The 18,709-nt window shown below is 31.3% G+C and overlaps 1 protein-coding gene across 1 annotated transcript in view; it reads left to right on the top strand.

Moving 5' to 3' along the window:
- The window catches only part of eag (potassium voltage-gated channel protein ether a go-go), a 159,615-nt gene extending 141,150 nt beyond the window's left edge, over nt 1-18,465 (top strand). The window contains exons 5-10 of the mRNA XM_088268420.1: nt 1,127-1,263; nt 2,123-2,518; nt 3,106-3,529; nt 6,250-6,449; nt 13,805-14,057; nt 15,669-18,465. Coding sequence (XP_088124546.1) covers nt 1,127-1,263; nt 2,123-2,518; nt 3,106-3,529; nt 6,250-6,449; nt 13,805-14,057; nt 15,669-16,915 — 2,657 coding nt within the window. The 3' untranslated portion in view covers nt 16,916-18,465. The remainder of the gene's footprint in view (nt 1-1,126; nt 1,264-2,122; nt 2,519-3,105; nt 3,530-6,249; nt 6,450-13,804; nt 14,058-15,668) is intronic.
- The last annotated feature ends 244 nt before the right edge of the window (nt 18,466-18,709 follow it).

Raw genomic sequence — 18,709 nt, 5'->3', positions numbered from 1 at the left:
GTTACACGTGTGTAAAGTGATCACTTAAACCAGCCTATGACGGTCGTCAGCCCCGTAAATGCCCAGACTTCCATATTCTTCTTCATCTTTGATGAGATGTCGAAAAAAAAATCGTATGTGATTTAACGTTATGTTAATTATTTAATATCCTTTTCAGTTTGGTCTACTCACATTCGTTCACGTAATAAAAACGTAGTTACATTTTCCTATATTTGACCTACCAATAAGAGCTTTTATCCACAAGCCGGCGTGTTTGCTCTACTAACCGGTGTCTAAACATACGAACTCGTTCATATGATGTATAAATAATTCCAAGATTTTCGAGATTCTTCAAGAGTATTCCCATTTCCATAGTTATATAATATTACTGTAGCCAAACACAAGTTACATTAAGTATATTGTCTGTCTCCGTAGTGTAATGGTTATTTTTTATTTATTTTATTTTATTGATTCGGGAATTGTACAGCTTACATATAAAAAATGATATAATAAACAATAGTTACATTAACATATTATTTTTGACATCTCATCAAAGATGAAGAAGAATATGGAAGTCTGTGCATTTACTGGGCTGACGACCGTCATAGGCTGGTTTAAGTGATCACTTTACGCACGTGTAACATTCACCAATTCTACCCATTATTGACAACCACACTACTCAAATTCTTGGAAGTTCTGTATATATGAACCAATTTAGAAACCTTGTTCTTGAATCACTAGAACTTCACTAGAGACATCTATTGGTGAGATGTAAAGAAGCTTTATTATTTATTTGGACACACTCAAAATGTTGTAGTTACATTAACAATAATAAACATTACATTACATTAACAAAAAATAGTTACGTTAAAAAAAGCCAATTAAACAATTCCACATGTATGTTATAAAACTATTAAAAAACATTCAGAGATTAAACAAAAAAAAACAAAAAAGGGTATTATATAAAATAATAGATTTAGCAGGAAGGAGAAGGAAAGGAGAGGAATTAATAAGGGTGGTTAAAGGATTTTTTTTCCTAGGTAAGAAGTTAAAAAATATATTTATAAATATACATACATACATATACATACGTATACATACACACATACGTACAAAGAAATGCAAATATTTTTGAATTTATTTCTAGGTCTCTCGAAATTCGCCAAACTGGCTAGATCTGTCACGCGGAGTAGATCTGTGCTGGTCTCCCAATTCTCCTCCCACCTGCCCAACTTAAAGGACCCGGCCAAGCAGACCCACCTAGCACACGTCAGCTTCAATCATGTCAGTATTGTTGATATAGCCTTTCTACTCTTGCATTTATTTTGACGGGCGTACCTCTCATAATGTATTCCACCCAACGTTGCTGAGTTAGGCCGGGTTCCACACAATAGTTTATTAAAATTACAACAAATTTTAATTAGAAGAGTCTCTGAATGTAATACAAAAGAACTGTTACATTAATTTGGTTAAAAGAAGAAGAAATTAACCCAAAAATTAATCTACTAATGAAAATGAAAATGGCATAATCGTGGAAACTCAGCCTTGGAAAAACAATTAAAAATTTGAAATGGTTTTTGGTAGACTTAAAACTCTTTGGCTTAATTTTTTTATGAGACCAATTTTGTCTGTTAATATTTTGTAACCTTTTATAATTCTTCACCTTTTAAATCTTATAATATTTTGTTTGAAATAAAAACTGTTTGTTTTGGGAAATCATCCCATCGACATGTGATTTAAGATATTAAAACCCATTTTTCATTAATTGATTCGGCAGTCATTTTGTGATAAAATCTATCCATTTTCAATTTATGTTTTACTTTGTGGTAGAAAAAGTTATTAAGCAAAACTGAAATTTAAAATTGAAAACACATGTCTATAAAAAGACTGCCCTCTCAAAACTAGCAATGTATTTTAAATTTAAAACAAAAGTATTTTAATATATTATGTTTTTTTTTGTTTGCTATTTAAAATGTTTAAATAATACTAGTTTTCATATAATATCGGATAATTAATAAAAATTTATCTGCTTTTCATGCTGCGTGGATCGTTAAAATCGTTAAAAAAATATCCCCGGATTATTTTTATTTATTTTTTCATTTCTTACCTCCCATTGATGATTTCAAAATACCTTTATATAAAGGTTATGAGCCTCAATTCCGATGTTATGCCCCAATATCGGCAAGAAGCTCCTAAAACACCCCCTCACATATTGTTACACTATTGCGCTTTCAAAGCTATCTGGGATTGGATAATATTATGTTTAACTTTCTACACCGCCATTATGGTACCGTACAATGTTGCCTTTAAGAACAAGACGAGTGAAGACGTGTCCTTGCTCGTAGTAGATTCCATTGTTGACGTCATATTCTTCATTGACATTGTTTTAAACTTTCACACGACTTTTGTTGGGCCGGGAGGTGAAGTGGTCAGCGACCCTAAGGTCATAAGAATGAATTACTTGAAGTCTTGGTTTGTCATCGATCTGCTGTCCTGCCTACCATATGATGTCTTCAACGCGTTTGACCACGACGAAGAAGTAAGTTCGCCTTTTAAAATATTTATTTTTTATGCTGTTAAAAATGTTTATTTAATACTTTATTTGTGTCCGCCTCCGTGATGTAAAGGTCAGCGTGTTCAGCTACCGTGCTGGAGGTCCCGGGTTCGATTCCCAGGGGGGGGTGAAATATTAGTGATTTTACACTGTAATATTTATTTAATATTACCCTGAAATGGTTCACCTTGCCTTCATATAAGTAATGATCAAGATAACACTGCGTCAATTTGATGCAGTGCCCTATGCACCATTGGGTGCAGATAAGGGTTACAAAAAATACTAGTTTTTTTATAATACCGTGTAATATTATGTAAATAAAACTGGTCTTTGTTTAGATAATCTAGAAAAATTAGAAACTAGTAAAGCAAGACTTACGAATAAACAAGAATAAAGACTTACTCATAATAAATAACCAACTAAATTTAACTTCGAATCCCCTATTAAAAATATTCCCATTGCGATTCATTTCAACCGATTCATCTCTTTGGTAGTCTGCCCGACTTATAAGAAATTAAAATTTTTAAATACGTATTTGAGTAAATTTACACCGTTTTTTATGTACATTTCAGGGGATCGGCAGTCTCTTCAGTGCGCTCAAAGTGGTGCGTCTTCTCCGGCTTGGGAGAGTCGTCAGGAAGCTGGACCGCTACTTGGAGTACGGTGCAGCCATGCTCATCCTCCTCCTCTGCTTCTACATGCTGGTAGCTCACTGGCTGGCCTGCATCTGGTACTCCATAGGTCGAAACGACGCCGACAACGGGGTCCAGTACAGCTGGCTCTGGAAGCTGGCCAACATCACGCAGAGTCCTTACAACTACATCTGGTCCAACGAATCCAACGGTCTAGAGCTTATCAACGGCCCTACCAGGAAGACTATGTATGTGACAGCGCTCTACTTCACCATGACTTGTATGACGTCTGTTGGCTTCGGAAACGTGGCCGCGGAGACGGATAATGAGAAGATCTTCACCATCTGCATGATGATCATAGCAGGTGGGGATCGGTGCTTCTGTTATTTGTAAAAACGTTGCAGGTGTGTCGGTCCTTTTGGTTTTGATGGTTTTATTGTTTTTTTTCTTGTTGAGTTCTATCTCTTTCTTCCCTTAGCAGTGATTTTCAACCTTTACAACAGGGTGCCAGAAAACAAAGTGTACATTAATTTAAAAAAAATCATAAATCAATTTAAAAAATCCGAATCTTTAAAAATATATATATTAATCGAAGCATTTGACATTTTGTTCTTGTTTTTTTTTTATTATTATTTAAATGACTACTTCATGGACAGAGTTAATAAAAAAATCTAAATGAAGAAACATAAAAAACAAATACCACAATAATAATAAAATATATGGTCTATTTTATACTGACAACCTAAGGGTTAAATTTGGAAAAGGATGCAATTAAAGTCAACAATCACGATTGTCGCTTATAAAAGTCGTTAAGCAGTTTACATTTTGGTTTTTGGAAATCATTTTTGCCCTCCAAGCAAAATAAATATTTTATGTTACTAACTCATTAACTAACCCCACGCCGACACTGTCTTTGCCTCTCCCACATTCTAACATCTCCTTATGCATATCCGCAGATTATTCCGACTCTTGACCCGACCACTTTCAAGTATTTGACATACTTTTATGGGATGGGAACAATTGAGACATTATTTTTTTTTATTGAAATACTATAGTTTTTAAATAATTTTTTGTTGTTATTTAAATACAGCCACTGTTCGAAAACTATCGATCAAGTTAGGCGTATATATATTGAATAACTGTGTTTTTAAGTGGCAAATAACTTTTTATTGAAAATACGATTTAATAAAATTGTAACACATTCGGTTAGGTGATAGTTGAGATATAAAATTGAATAGGGTGTATTAGTGGGATCCCGATAAAAGGATTGGAAGGGAGACACTATAGAAACTGGAGTGGAAAAAGTGGTTAAAAATAATACTAAAAGGTTGAAAAACACTGATGTAATGTGTTCAATTCACGGTCTTTAATTTTGTTTGAGTTTTCTGAGTGATTCGCTTATATGGTTTGTCATTTCATTTCAATACCCTCTTCCCATCTTTCTCACATCTACATTTGCATTTTTTCCCGTGGTTTTTTTATTCACTATGGTTTTGATTGCCTCACCTGTAATCGTTCCTCTGGGTTTCGGAGTCAAGGACTTATCACGCAACGTGTGAGATCTGTCACAGTCTATATTCTTTGCCTGTCTTGGGCTTTGATGCCGGTTTTGTTAACAATGCACCTTACCTTAGTTTTGAATTGAAATAACTCTAAAATAACTGACACAAGGATATTTGTAATTGAAACATAGAGGAATTTAAAAATGTGGTTGTCTAATAAGGGTGAATAATGTTTGTGAACACAAATTATTTAAACCAGCTAATTATATGTCGTAAGCCCTGTAAATGCCCAGACTTCTATATTTTTATTCATCTATGTATTTTGTAATTACAATTAATAATCTATACTTAAATAAGATCTCGATAAGAATGAAGACTATTTAGAGATGAAAATATATTTCTCGTATCTAAATAGTTTTCAGTAATATTTTCAGTTTTTTAGTTTCTTCATTATTCAGAACAAGAGTATGGTGATTGTTTAAAAATGTTTACTTGTTTGCCTATGATTTGTATTTGGTGTTTTCCCTATGCATTTTTTACGATGAGGTCTTGTAGTTTTGAATTTTTTGGTAGCTGATAAACCTTAATTGTTCGTTAAAGAATTTAATTTATGTTATGTAAAAACTGTAAGATTAGCATTGCAATTTCTTCAATCGTCAAAATTTGAAAAGAGAAAAAGAGTTATTTGTCAAATGAAATAAAAGTGAAAAAAGCTAAATAGTGGTTTTCTATTTTATAAAAGTAGTTTCACCAAGAAATGTCAACAAAAAAATATGTAATAATAAATAGTTAGAATATTACGTTTAGAGAAATTTTTAAATTTTTTTTAATTGAAATTACGCATATAACATGTTGGAGTGGAAATTTAATTTGAATTTTTTATATACACGTGCAAATAAGTATCAGTACAGTAGAATGCTAATAAATAAGTCAAATTATTAAAATTTTATTTGATTTCTAAGTAAAATGTTACATTTACAGTTAAAGTTCTAAAGTAAATTAATTATTTCAATATAATTTGTATATGAAAACAACAACTATTGTGTGTACCTTTTTCAATTTTTATTTTATTTTATTTGACCAGTGAATGGTTTTTTGACTAAAACTGGCCATTGATCAAATAAAATAAAAATGGAAAAAACTAAAAAATTGTTTTTCATCATATAAAATGCAGTTCCACCAAAAAATCACAGTAAAGAACAAATAAATATTATTTGATTTCCAAGTAAGATGTTATTTGAATATAATTTGTAAATGACAACAACAACTATTGTATATGGCTTTTGCCAGTTTTATTTTATCTGATCAGCGACCGGTTTTTTGACAAAAACCGGTCACTGATTAAATAAAACAGAAATGGAAAAATCTAAAAAATTGTTTTTTTTTAACGCAATTCCACCAAGAAATCACAGTAAAAAACAAATAAATATTATTTGATTTACAAGTAAAATGTTCCGTTAAGAAGCTGCCAAAAAATTCACTACTCCAGAATTCCATCAGATTTCGTAGATCTCCTTAGTAGTTTCCCCTCATGTGCGTACATTTTCGCAATAATCCAAATGTGACGAGTCCCAATGTCTAGCCCTGCTGTACGCCACGATCTTCGGCCACGTGACCACCATAATCCAGCAGATGACCAGCGCGACGGCCAAGTACCACGACATGCTAAACAACGTGCGCGAGTTCATGAAGCTGCACGAGGTGCCCAAGGCGCTCAGCGAGCGCGTCATGGACTACGTGGTGTCCACGTGGGCCATGACCAAGGGCCTGGACACGGACAAGGTAAACCAGGTCAGCGGAGCAAAATGTACCTTTGGATGAGTGCTTTCCTCTTTATTACATCTCTCTTTTAATCTCCAACTTTCGATAATTGTAAATTTTTACTTTAATAATTTTATTCGAATTTACAATTAAACACTTGTTTAAGACCACTCTTGGGTTTATTAATATAAACACTAATTTTGAGAACTATACACGTTTTCATCAACAAGTGATGATACCATTTCATATTAATATTTTTTGTAATGTAAAAATAAAACGCTTGTATAAGACCACTTTTGAGTTTATCAATGAAAACACGACTAGTTTTGAGAACTATACACGTTTTCATCAATAGGTGATTATACCATTTCATATGAATATTTTTTTTTAATGTAAAAATAAAACGCTTGTTTAATACCAGTTTTGAGATTATTAGTGTAAACACCACTTATTTTGAGAAGTATACATGTTTTCATCAAAAAGTGATGATACCATTTCAAATTAATATTTTTTCAAATTTTAAAATAAAACGCTTGTATAAAACGACTTGTTTTTAAGAACTATAGATGTTCTTTTCAACTAGTGATAGTTAAAATGTGTTACAAAATAAAGTAATTATATTTTTATCCGTTGATGAGAATATATAATATATTATGGGTGTACTGGCAAAAATCCTTAACTCGAAAGTATGCAATTTTGGCTTAATGATGCATGTTATAAAGTTTTCAACTTTGTATAAACTGACAAAAAACACAAAGTAGTTTAAAATGTCTTATGTGTGGTTTTAAAAGTAAATTCAACTTTAAGTTTAAAAGCGGGTTTTTTTATTCAGGCTAAAAGCTTTAAATGACAGGGATTATTCAAACGGGGATTTTAGAGTTTTTTGCCAGTATACCTACGATATGTTCTTCTCAAAACTAGTCGTGTATAATTTCTTGATTGTTTTTTTTTACCGATATTTTGTGTTACATTTTATAAACTTTTTTAATTGAATCTCAAACTTTATTTTAAACAAGTTTATTTTACGAACTTTTCCCAACAGGTTTCGAAAAGCGCCTTTCTATCTTCAGGGATGTAAATATCCACCCCGAAGATGACAAAATGCTTGTCGAAACCGTTTGGCAAAAAGTACTAAAAATTCAAGCGGTTTAAAATAAAGATTGAGTTTTATTTTAGTCGTGTTTAGCTATTTGAATTAATAAACTCAAATGTGGTCTTATAAAAGCGTTTTATTTTTATATTAAAAGCATCATGTTATTTTACAAAGTAAATGCCAAATCAAAAATCAATGTTATAATTAAATTTAATATCCTTTTAACCTTTATTATTTATGATAATTTTCCAATCTACAACTCCTGTCAAAAGAGTGCAATTTATTTCTTTTATACCACTTAAAAATGGTGCATTAAAAATCAATGTACATGGTACAATTTTGCTTGTTTATTGACCAATAGTAATTATCATCGAATGATATATGTACTTATTGGATAATGTAAATCAATCAACAAAACCAATAAGAAACATAGTAAAATATATGTATATATGTATATATATATATATAAATATATATATATATATATATATATATATATATATATATATATATATATATATATATATATATATATATATATATATATATATATATATATATATATATATATATATATATATATATATATATATATATATATATATATATATATATATATATATATATTTATATATATATATATATATATATATATATATATATATATATATATATATATATATATATATATATATATATATATTTATATATATATATATATATATATATATATATATATATATATATATATATATATATATATATATTTATATATATATATATATATATATTTATATATATATATATAGATATATATATATATATATATATATATATATATATATATATATATATATATATATATATATATATATATATATATATATATATATATATATATATATATATATATATATATATATATATATATATATATATATATATATATATATATATATATATATACATACATATTCACTAAAGTTGAAAAAACAGAGATCAGATAATAAAGCAAAAATAAAATAAATAAATAAAAAATTGAATAAAATCAACTTAATATGGAAAAAGGTTTTCATTTTTAAGTCTTCTCAAAAACTAAACATTTTATTTTTATTGAATTTCCCCCTGGACTGGTTCAGGAAGCGTAGGACTGGTCACCTTGCAGTCATGCAATTAACGATAACGATAACACTGCGTCGAATCGATGCAGTGGCCTAAGCACCGTTGGGTGCGGATAGATCATTTTCTGGTGATTTCTATATTGTTTCGTATGAAGATACGTATTCGGGGTCCCTAAAACTCTCGACGGGCAATAAATAAACAGTCAATAATTAATTATTTTAATATTTTACTGAAAAACACATACAACATTTTGAGTGTGTACAAATACTTGTTCATAAATCTGGATTACCTCCAATTATAGGAGTTATTTTTCATATTATTTTTAACATCTCATCAAAGATGAAGATATGCGATCACTTTACGTGTGGATGACGGTCGTCAGCCCCGTAAATACACAGACTTCCATAGTCTTCTTCATCTTTGATGAGATGTCAAAAAGAATATAAAAAACACTTATTTATATATCTTATTAAATGTGCTTTTATATTTATTTCTGCATTGATGCAAAATATGCCATGTAGTACGACGTGCTAACTACTATTCCACTGAAGAATTATAATGAATAATATATTTTATTGCCATCGTGGTTATACCAAAAAAAAACGAAGGAGTCTTTTTATCTCACGTATGATAAATCCATGAAATGGACCTGGCGCCAGCGGCAAATATAATAAGTAATAAATAACATAAAAATACATAATTTACAATCGGAAATTCCCATGGTATTCAATAAAACAGATCCGGTAAATTAAATTGTCTACGAATTTTTGGATGTAAACAAGGTCTTGGAATGTTAACGCCACCTTTTAGCATACCACCGCGAAGTGAAATTCTTTGCCATTGTTAATTTATACTTTTATTGGTGTTAAAATACCACGCTCTAGCGTGGGGGTCAACTATGATACATTTTTATTGTTATGATTGTTTGCGTCCAAATCCAAAGCATAATGCCCGGTACATAGTTCAATGTACTGGCTTCTATGAGATTTATATATATAAAATTATAAAAACTATTATTTATTGAATTTGAAACCTTTGATCTAAATAAGATCAAATGTTTTTTAATATCTTTGATATTAAAAAAGATATTAAAAAACAATATTTAAAAAACGATATTAAAAAATAATATTTGATAGCACAGATGACCTCCAAACGACATTATTTATTGAGTATTTTTACATACTGAAACTATATAAAACACAGTTCATATGATATTCTAAGAAATGTGGGTATGTTGCTAACAAGTGTCATTCTAGATTTTTTTAAAGATGGGAATTGCATTTATTATTTACCTTGCTTATTATGTACAAGATTTATAGATCATTAAGTGGATTTTTATTTCTTCTAACTAAAAAAATAAATTTTATTATAACTGTGAAGAGAATAGGAATCTAGTGTGGACCAATCAGGAACTTCTCTGCATTTGCTCGTTGCTGGGAAGAAACCACGTAAAACTCCTCAGAAGAAGTCGGACTGTTGACTGTCATCCTTCCGTTCCACTACATAGAAGAGGGTCCGGCATTTTGTGCCCTAGCTTGGTTTATGGTACCAATGTTATTCTAGATATGTCTTTTATTTAAAGCGGTCAATAACTTAGAGCTCTAAGTAATTTAGATATACATAGAATAAACCAAAGTCAGATCACACAACAGATATGAATGTCCTATCTGTATCCGGCTCCATGGTCTCGTGGTTATCGCATTTAGCTACTATGCTAGGGGTTCTAGATTCGATGTCATGAATATGTTCTTCCCGACTCCATCCCAATAATCGTCTTTGTAGACTGTTGAGATCAGCTCTCCTCGTCCTCACGTTGTAGGCGCTTCTATTATGGACAACGTTACCTAGGCCATGCCTTCGATGTTATATTTCATGTTATATTTCTGGAGCAACCATGAATTATTTGGTGTTCCTTAAAATGTCTTTCGAGGAAGATCCATGGGGATTGCCTGGTTCACAATATAAGTTGGTTCTCTACGACTTATGTATATGCTATACCATCTCAACTGCCTTTCCTCTACTTCACTATTGATGTCTGTAACACCCAGGTTTTCACAAATGCCTGAACTCTTTATTTTGTCTTTAAGAGATATACTCCAGCTGACCATCTATATAAATATGTTGCAAGTTTTTTTTAAATGTTTTATTATACACATTATTATGTTTTTCGAACTGGCATTTACTGTATAAAATTTCATGAATTACTATTATTCCTATGAATCGGAACAATATTTCTGGTTGTAGTGAAATTATTTATTTTATGACAGCTGTTTCGCGTTGTCGGCTGACACTTTGGTTTAAAAAATAAACACACTAAAACCATTAATCGTGTTTTAATTTATTTTAATATTATTATTAAACTTTATGATTAAAGTTTTGGAATGCATTGAAAATGTGTATGTTTCGTAAATATATCACATTGTAAGATATTCAACTTTTTGCCTTATATATGTTATAAAACCATTTTTATATCTTTTTTGATTCCTATCACCTTGGAAATGTGAAATCCAATATTACAATTTAATAAAAACAAATTTTTGATTCCCTTTCTCAGCACTCTCTATTATGCATTTTGTTTTACTGAAAATTTTATTGTAAAATATTTAATCATTATTGTATGTTTTATGTTTTACTGTTATATATATATATATATATATATATATATATATATATATATATATATATATATATATATATATATATATATATATATATATATATATATATATATATATATATATATATATATATATATATATATGCATTACATTTATTTTAATTTTTCTGAATGAAAATATTGAACGCACAAATGTTTAAAATAAATTTTGCACTAATTTATCTTTTTAAGTATTTATTCAATATGTCTGACATAGACATATAAATTTTATGGGAAATGAATATGGAAGTACTTATTTTTTTTTTACAAAAATGTAAATAAAATTAGTATATAACCACTCACTGAGATTTTTACGTCTACCGGTTTCGAGACGTACCCGTCTCTTCGTCAGGACAATCACTAACATAGCATGCAAACAATACTACCCTTCACCACCATAGCACCATTTACACACTCAAAACTACACAAAATGTCTAACACATGCGATTTTTGGTCGACATTGCATGCTGTGTTAGACAATTTGTGTAGTTTTGAGTGTGTAAATGGTGCTATGGTGGTGAAGGGTAGTATTGTTTGCATGCTGTGTTAGTGATTGTCCTGACGAAGAGACGGGTACGTCTCGAAACCGGTAGACGTCAAAATCTCGGTGAGTGGTTATATACTAATTTTATTAACATTTTTGTAAAAAAAATAAATAAGTAAAAATGACCACAAAGTAAATGCTTTAAATATTAATAATATAAGAATATGGAAGTCTTTTGGGTATTTACAAGGCTTAAGAGCTTACATCAGCTGGCTCAATTATCTAACTTTATGAATTAGTATTTACAAAAAAAGATACATGTTTAAATTAAATGGTCGAAATTAGAATCATAAAAAAATTGGTACATACATTTTAATAATTCGGAAAGAAATTCGGATACAAAGTCAAGGAATATTAAAATCTATTTTACAAAAATCTCACTAGATGTCGTTTCAAATATACGTGAATGATTGAGTGGATATTGTATATATACAATTTCGAATAAATCCAATGAAATGAATGTCAAAAACACGGATAGAAAAGTGGAGGTCACATAATTGTTTAAAGTGATAAATTAACTTGGTGATAATTAAAATGTGTTAGAAAATAAAGTAATTATATTTTTATCCGTTGATGAGAATATTTATATTGTGGTTTACTGGCAAAAACCTTTAACTCGAAAGTATGCAATTTTGGCTTTATGATGCATGTTATAAAGTTTTCAACTTTGTATAAACTGACAAAAAACACAAAGTAGTTTAAAAATGTCTTATACTTATATGTGGTTTAAAAATAAAATTCAACTTTAAGTTTAATTTAAAAATCTATTTCACAAAAATCTCACTAGATGTCGTTTCAAATATACGCGAATGATTGAGTGGATATTGTATATATACAATTTCGAATAAATCCAATGAAATGAATGTCAAAAACACGGATAGAATAGTGGAGGTTACATTATTGTTTAAAGTTATCAATTAACTTGTTCGTAATACTTACGATTTAATTAACTTATTTAAAAGCTCTTTCAACTATGTAAATTAATCTCAAGCAACAAGGTTATTTTTAGATTCCAACTTCCATTTTACATTTTTTATGCATTTCTAAAGCAAGGGGTTTCTATTTCACCGTGAAGTGCTTATTTAATTTCAATTATCTAAATTCTGCAACATATTTTTATTAAAAATGAATCAAAATTTACTTGTTTTTTTAATAAAAGAGAAATATTTGTGTTTTTTTTTATTATTGAGAAAAACACTTAGATTCATACTTTTTCTGTGAGCTTTAGCTGCTCATTATTATACATTATTATATATAATAATGGTATCAAATTGTGGTAGAGTGAGTTAGAACCGAGAAACTCTGAAACTCTCAAGGGTCCGCTACACTAACCACGGGACCACATACGACACAATAATTAGACATTAAAATAACATTATTATTTTACATATAAGATATGTTCCTATCTATCTATGTCAGTTGTGTATATGGAAGTTATTTTATTTTATTTTAATAAACTTTTTTTCCTTAAGTGACACATTGTGACATATTGTCACAATAACAATACATAAATATTAATTGAAAGAACGTTACAATAAAATAACAATAATTTAGCATTATTAATTTTTATTTGACCTGTCACTTCATTATAAGAACTAGGTATCAAATTGTCGTAGAGTGGGTTCGAACCGAGAAACTCTGACTCAAGAGTCTTCTTCTATTTTTTGTAGATCCTAGGGATCTGTTTGTGCCTCCGCATGTCATTCTTGTGATGTAGACTCCCAGCTTTCTTTCCATCTATTCGGAAGGGGTCTGCCTGGGGGTCTGCGTCCTTCAGGGTTGCCTTGAAGGGCGATACGTGGAAGTCTTTCTTCTGACATTCTATTTATATGCTCACTCAAAAGTCCGTGACATTAATACATTAACCACGGGACCACAGCCCGACACAGAGAAGATATTTCTTCGACAGAGAAGATATTTTCTTTATTGTTATATGTATAATCTACATTTTGTAATCGTAGGTACTAAATTACTGCCCAAAGGATATGAAGGCAGATATTTGCGTCCACCTCAACCGTAAGGTGTTCAACGAACACCCCGCCTTCCGACTCGCCTCCGACGGCTGCCTGCGGGCTCTGGCCATGCACTTCACCATGTCACACTCCGCGCCAGGAGATCTGCTCTACCACACCGGCGAGTCCATAGACTCCCTGTGCTTCATCGTCACTGGCAGCTTGGAGGTCATCCAGGATGATGAGGTGGTCGCCATTTTAGGTGAGTCATGCTAGTATCCTGGAATCAGTCACTAAACAAAAGTTGTCTCAACTTGATATCGAGCATCTATCGTTCCTTTTTTAATTATTTATTTAGAAATTTAACATAACATTAACATAAATACATCAACAATAATGAATAACAAATAAAACAGGTAATTGTAATATTCCAATCACAAAATTTCTTACTTACTTACTTATAACCCTTATCCACACCCAATGGTGCATAGGGCACTGCATCGAATTGACGCCGTGTTATCTCGATCATTACTTACATGAAGGCAAGGTGATAACTCTTGCGCATCAGGAACCAGTCCAGGGTAATATTAAATAAATATTACAATGTAATATCACTAATATTTATTTTCACCCCCCCCTGGGAATCGAACCCGGGACCTCCAGCACGGTAGCTAAACACGCTGACCATTACACCACGGAGGCGGACAAAATTTGACTAATGTTAAATGAGTTAAAAGTAAACAGCAAGAATAGAATATAGCAAACGTTAGGAAGATTATTAGGCAGACTTAATTTAGAGTTAAAGTAAAAAAAAAAAAAAACACAATTTAAAAAATAAACAAAGAAGAGCAATAAAGTAAAAATAAGTGCTATAAGGCAACAGCAAAAAAAACAGTAAACACATAAAACAGAAAACATACGCAACAGATACCTAGCTATTCATATAATTATATATTGAAATTCATAAAGCTATATATATTAACATATTGATATTCATATACATATCTATTCATATATTATTATATTGATACGTAGCATCAATACATAAATATTTCCAATGTGAACAAACCCAGCGCTTGGACCCACTTAAAGTACTGTCGTATTTCTATTTATCTTATCAGGGATATGTAGCTTTAAAAAAATATGGTTCACAAACAATGAAAAACATATTACAAGAAATGAAATTCAGTGCAAAACAAATTGTTTGAATGTTTTCCATCAATTGGTTTTTCATTAACAAACTTACACGAACAAATAAGGGTGCAGGTTAAATACATGTATAAAGAATAGGAAGATTTATATGAATGAAGATGGAAATATCAGCATCCCAGGGCTTACAACTTGGCATTTAGTTGTCTTTTGCAACCATTTTGTATATTACTCAGTATCCATATTTCATTAATTCTTGAAACCTGTAAATGTGCAATGGTCGTGAAACCTTTCGCAAGTCGGTTCGGTTTTCGATACATTTAAAAATATGGCCGATTATAGCGACATCAGTTAAGCAATTAGTGAAGTACTAGTATATTCCATTTGAACATTGCATATTCAAGAATTAATGCTATATGGATTTTCAATAATGGGCAGAATGGTGAACTTCACACAAATGTATAAACGAGATTTTGTTTCTTATCAAGTTGAGACAACAAAAATATTGACATTTCATCCCTACGGTAGATAATCCAGTGTCTGATATAATAAATAATATTGGCATTATTTAACAAAAGGTTGTAGTGTTATCTTGGAAATGTCCGAGTATTAAAATTATTAATATCCGATTCATCAATCAAATGATCATTAGTCTATTTTCCCGCATTTTTTGTTTTCATCAATATTTAAGAAATGATTCACTAATAGTTTTGTTTAAAAACAGGTAAAGGAGACGTATTTGGTGACTCGTTTTGGAAAGACAGCGCCGTTGGACAATCAGCGGCCAACGTCAGGGCGCTGACGTATTGTGATCTCCATACTATTAAAAGAGACAAATTATTAGAAGTTCTCGACTTTTATCAAGCTTTTGCAAATAGTTTTGCGCGAAATCTAATTTTGACATACAACCTTAGGCATAGACTTATATTCAGAAAGGTAGCCGACGTCAGAAGAGAAAAAGAATTGGCGGAAAGAAGAAAGAATGAACCGCAACTCGATCAGTCCCAAGACCATTTAGTGAGGAAAATATTCTCAAAGTTTAGACGGGATAGAGCGGTCCATACTCCTACCGCCGCACCACCTGCAAGCGGCACGGACGCTGAGAAAGGTGATACCAGTGACGAAAAGAGCTCGAGTCGTCCTCCTTCAACCACGAAGCTGTCAGCCGTGGCGGAGAAGGACGACGGCTCTGTTTCGGGGACCAGCACAGCGGGGCCGGTAGTAGCGGTGGGCAAGAGGCCCAGCAAGTGGGGGAGGTTGTTAGGAAGCTCCAGTCTGGACTCAGGATCCGAGCCTGTTCCTCCCCCTCCTTCCTTCACCAGAAGTCTCAGCGCTAGAGACACTGCCGCGGCTGCCAAGGAGAGACCCAACTCCTCGTCTTCCTCGGGATCGGGATCAGCCGCTCCGCCGCACGCCTCAGGAAACAAAGTCTTCCCAAAACTGCAGAAGTTATCCACATCTACACCCGCGCAAGTCAAAAGACAAGACACCATAGAAGAAATCGTAGAAGTAGAAGATATGGTTAGAGAAAGAGCACGCATCGATAGATCGCTTAGTTTAAGAAAAGTAGATTCGTACGACTGCGGGCTAAGGGACCCAGCGGCTGCCCTGCTGTACGCCGCGCCCGACCCCCCAGACTGTAGAGACCTAATGGCTAACATGATGGACTTTAAAGTTGACGTAAAATTAGAAATCCAGCGATTGAATCAAAAGATGGGAAGAATGGAAGAACTGTTAGGAGAACTGGTGACTCGGCTCTCTGGGAACAGCTCTTCGGGTTCTCAAGCTTCTCCCGGAGAACCTCCCAGTAGCGAAGTGCCTCAACCGTCGATCGTCGCGGGGCCTTCTACGGGTGGAAATGGACTCGGCCCTCTTATGTTAAGGAAACGAAGGTCCAAGAGCAAAGCGAAAGGAGCAGCCCCCACTCCTCCCGGGCCGTCATCCCCGCCACAGCCGAGAGACTTCCTTTAGCGGCCGTTCTCCGCTTACCAGAAGCCTAGCTGATAGTTTCAATGAGTATATATTATATTTAAATATTATACATCACCGAGGTCCACATAACATATTACTATTAAATATATTTTGCGTCACGAAGTTCCATGAGTCGCTAAAATAATAAATAATAATGCACCCATTCTAAAATATAAGATTACGAAAAGTAGCAATTTGAGCAATCGGTTATCGCGTAGGTTATGGTAACTTGAACTTTATTAAAGTTTTAAAGCTTGTTAAAGATGAAAACGATTTTAGGTATTGTAAGTAATCATATATTCATTTGACGCAACTGTATATTTCGAATGACGCAACTGTATATTTCGAATGACTGAGCAATATTCTCCTTGGGATATTCTACAGTAACTTAATAGGGAATTTTGAAGTCTCACAAAACAACTTTACTAATTTTGTGTGATACATGACTGAGTTTAATTATAGCTTAATATATTAGGGCAAAAGTATTTCATAATCTTTTTATAAGGAATTGATTATTGTTTTATTCTATTTAGCTTTAATTTTTAAAACGAATTGTACAATTGAGTTCCTGAGAAATTCTTAAAAGCAATATTTTACGAAAATGGGATATCCATCAGGCAATAACGATTAAATGTTTGAAATTCATTTAGTCGGCTTTCATTTTTTCTAAATCAGATTTACTATTTAAAAATAGAGTAGATTGTATTAAATTTTAGCACTAAAACGATTGAAGTAGAGTATAGATTTTTTTCATAAAAATGTACTATATATTTCAATAGGTTTTGTTATTTACATGGATATAAAGACCTCTTCCAAACATTATCGTAGATTCTCATTTGCAAAAATGATCAAAACTTTTTCACACACTTGCACATAAAATGGGTGACGTTTTCGAATATTTAGTAATATCTTTTACTGGTTCTTACACAAGAATTCTTTAAATTGTACCCACACCGTGTCTTCATAGCATAGAATGGCAAAATATAAAGGTAGTTTTCTAAACAGAGCTTTTAAAAATGTAATTAAAGAAACCAGAACAAATGTGTACTTAAAGATCGCAAATGCCTCACATGGTTTCAGGAATAAGTCAATAAACAAATTCAAAAGTTAATTAACATTTGTAGCTTTTAGGTCCTACACTTATAGAGATATTAGAATTAAGCTTGTTGAAATTTATTTTGTAAAAAAACTCATTATAAGCTTTGTGAGAAAGACTATTAAGAAAAATAGTTAGACGCGCCTTATTAATTATTCTATATAATATATATTATTCATATATTATATGAACTCTTGTACCTTCTTATTTATATATATAAAAATATTATATGTATAAAATTATATATAAAAATAAAACACTGTATTTTATTTTATTCTTAAACTTATTTTTATATTCTTGTTTCATTGGTTGATTTGACAGTAATTTTATCAAATTTTATAGCCTTTTATCCAATTTTGTAATTAAATCTTACCTTTTTAATTATTTAAAACAAAGACCATTTAATGATGGACTTTTAACATTTCATTGTTATTATTTATATAAAAAATGCAACTTAATGACGTATGTGATACAAAGTGGTTGATGTATTTTGTCTGTATAACGTATGCTCGTTTTCAATTCGTTCTACGTCGTATTATTTTTTTAATGTTTAATTGTGCGAGGTTTTGCGTTACTTATAGCGGCTGATTTTGACGAAATTATAAAAATGCTTACAGTAATTATTCTGTTTGACACTCCATTAAAAAATTATCTTTTTGCATATTCACAGGGTGTCCTTTTGGACACCTAGGTGGTTT

Source organism: Brachycentrus maculatus, unplaced genomic scaffold, assembly GCF_059751285.1.
Source record: "Brachycentrus maculatus isolate JH-2025_06_01 unplaced genomic scaffold, ASM5975128v1 h1tg000323l, whole genome shotgun sequence".
Lineage (NCBI taxonomy): Eukaryota > Metazoa > Arthropoda > Insecta > Trichoptera > Brachycentridae > Brachycentrus > Brachycentrus maculatus.
Note: the sequence above shows the minus strand (reverse complement) of the source record. Positions and strands in the feature narration are given on the sequence as shown.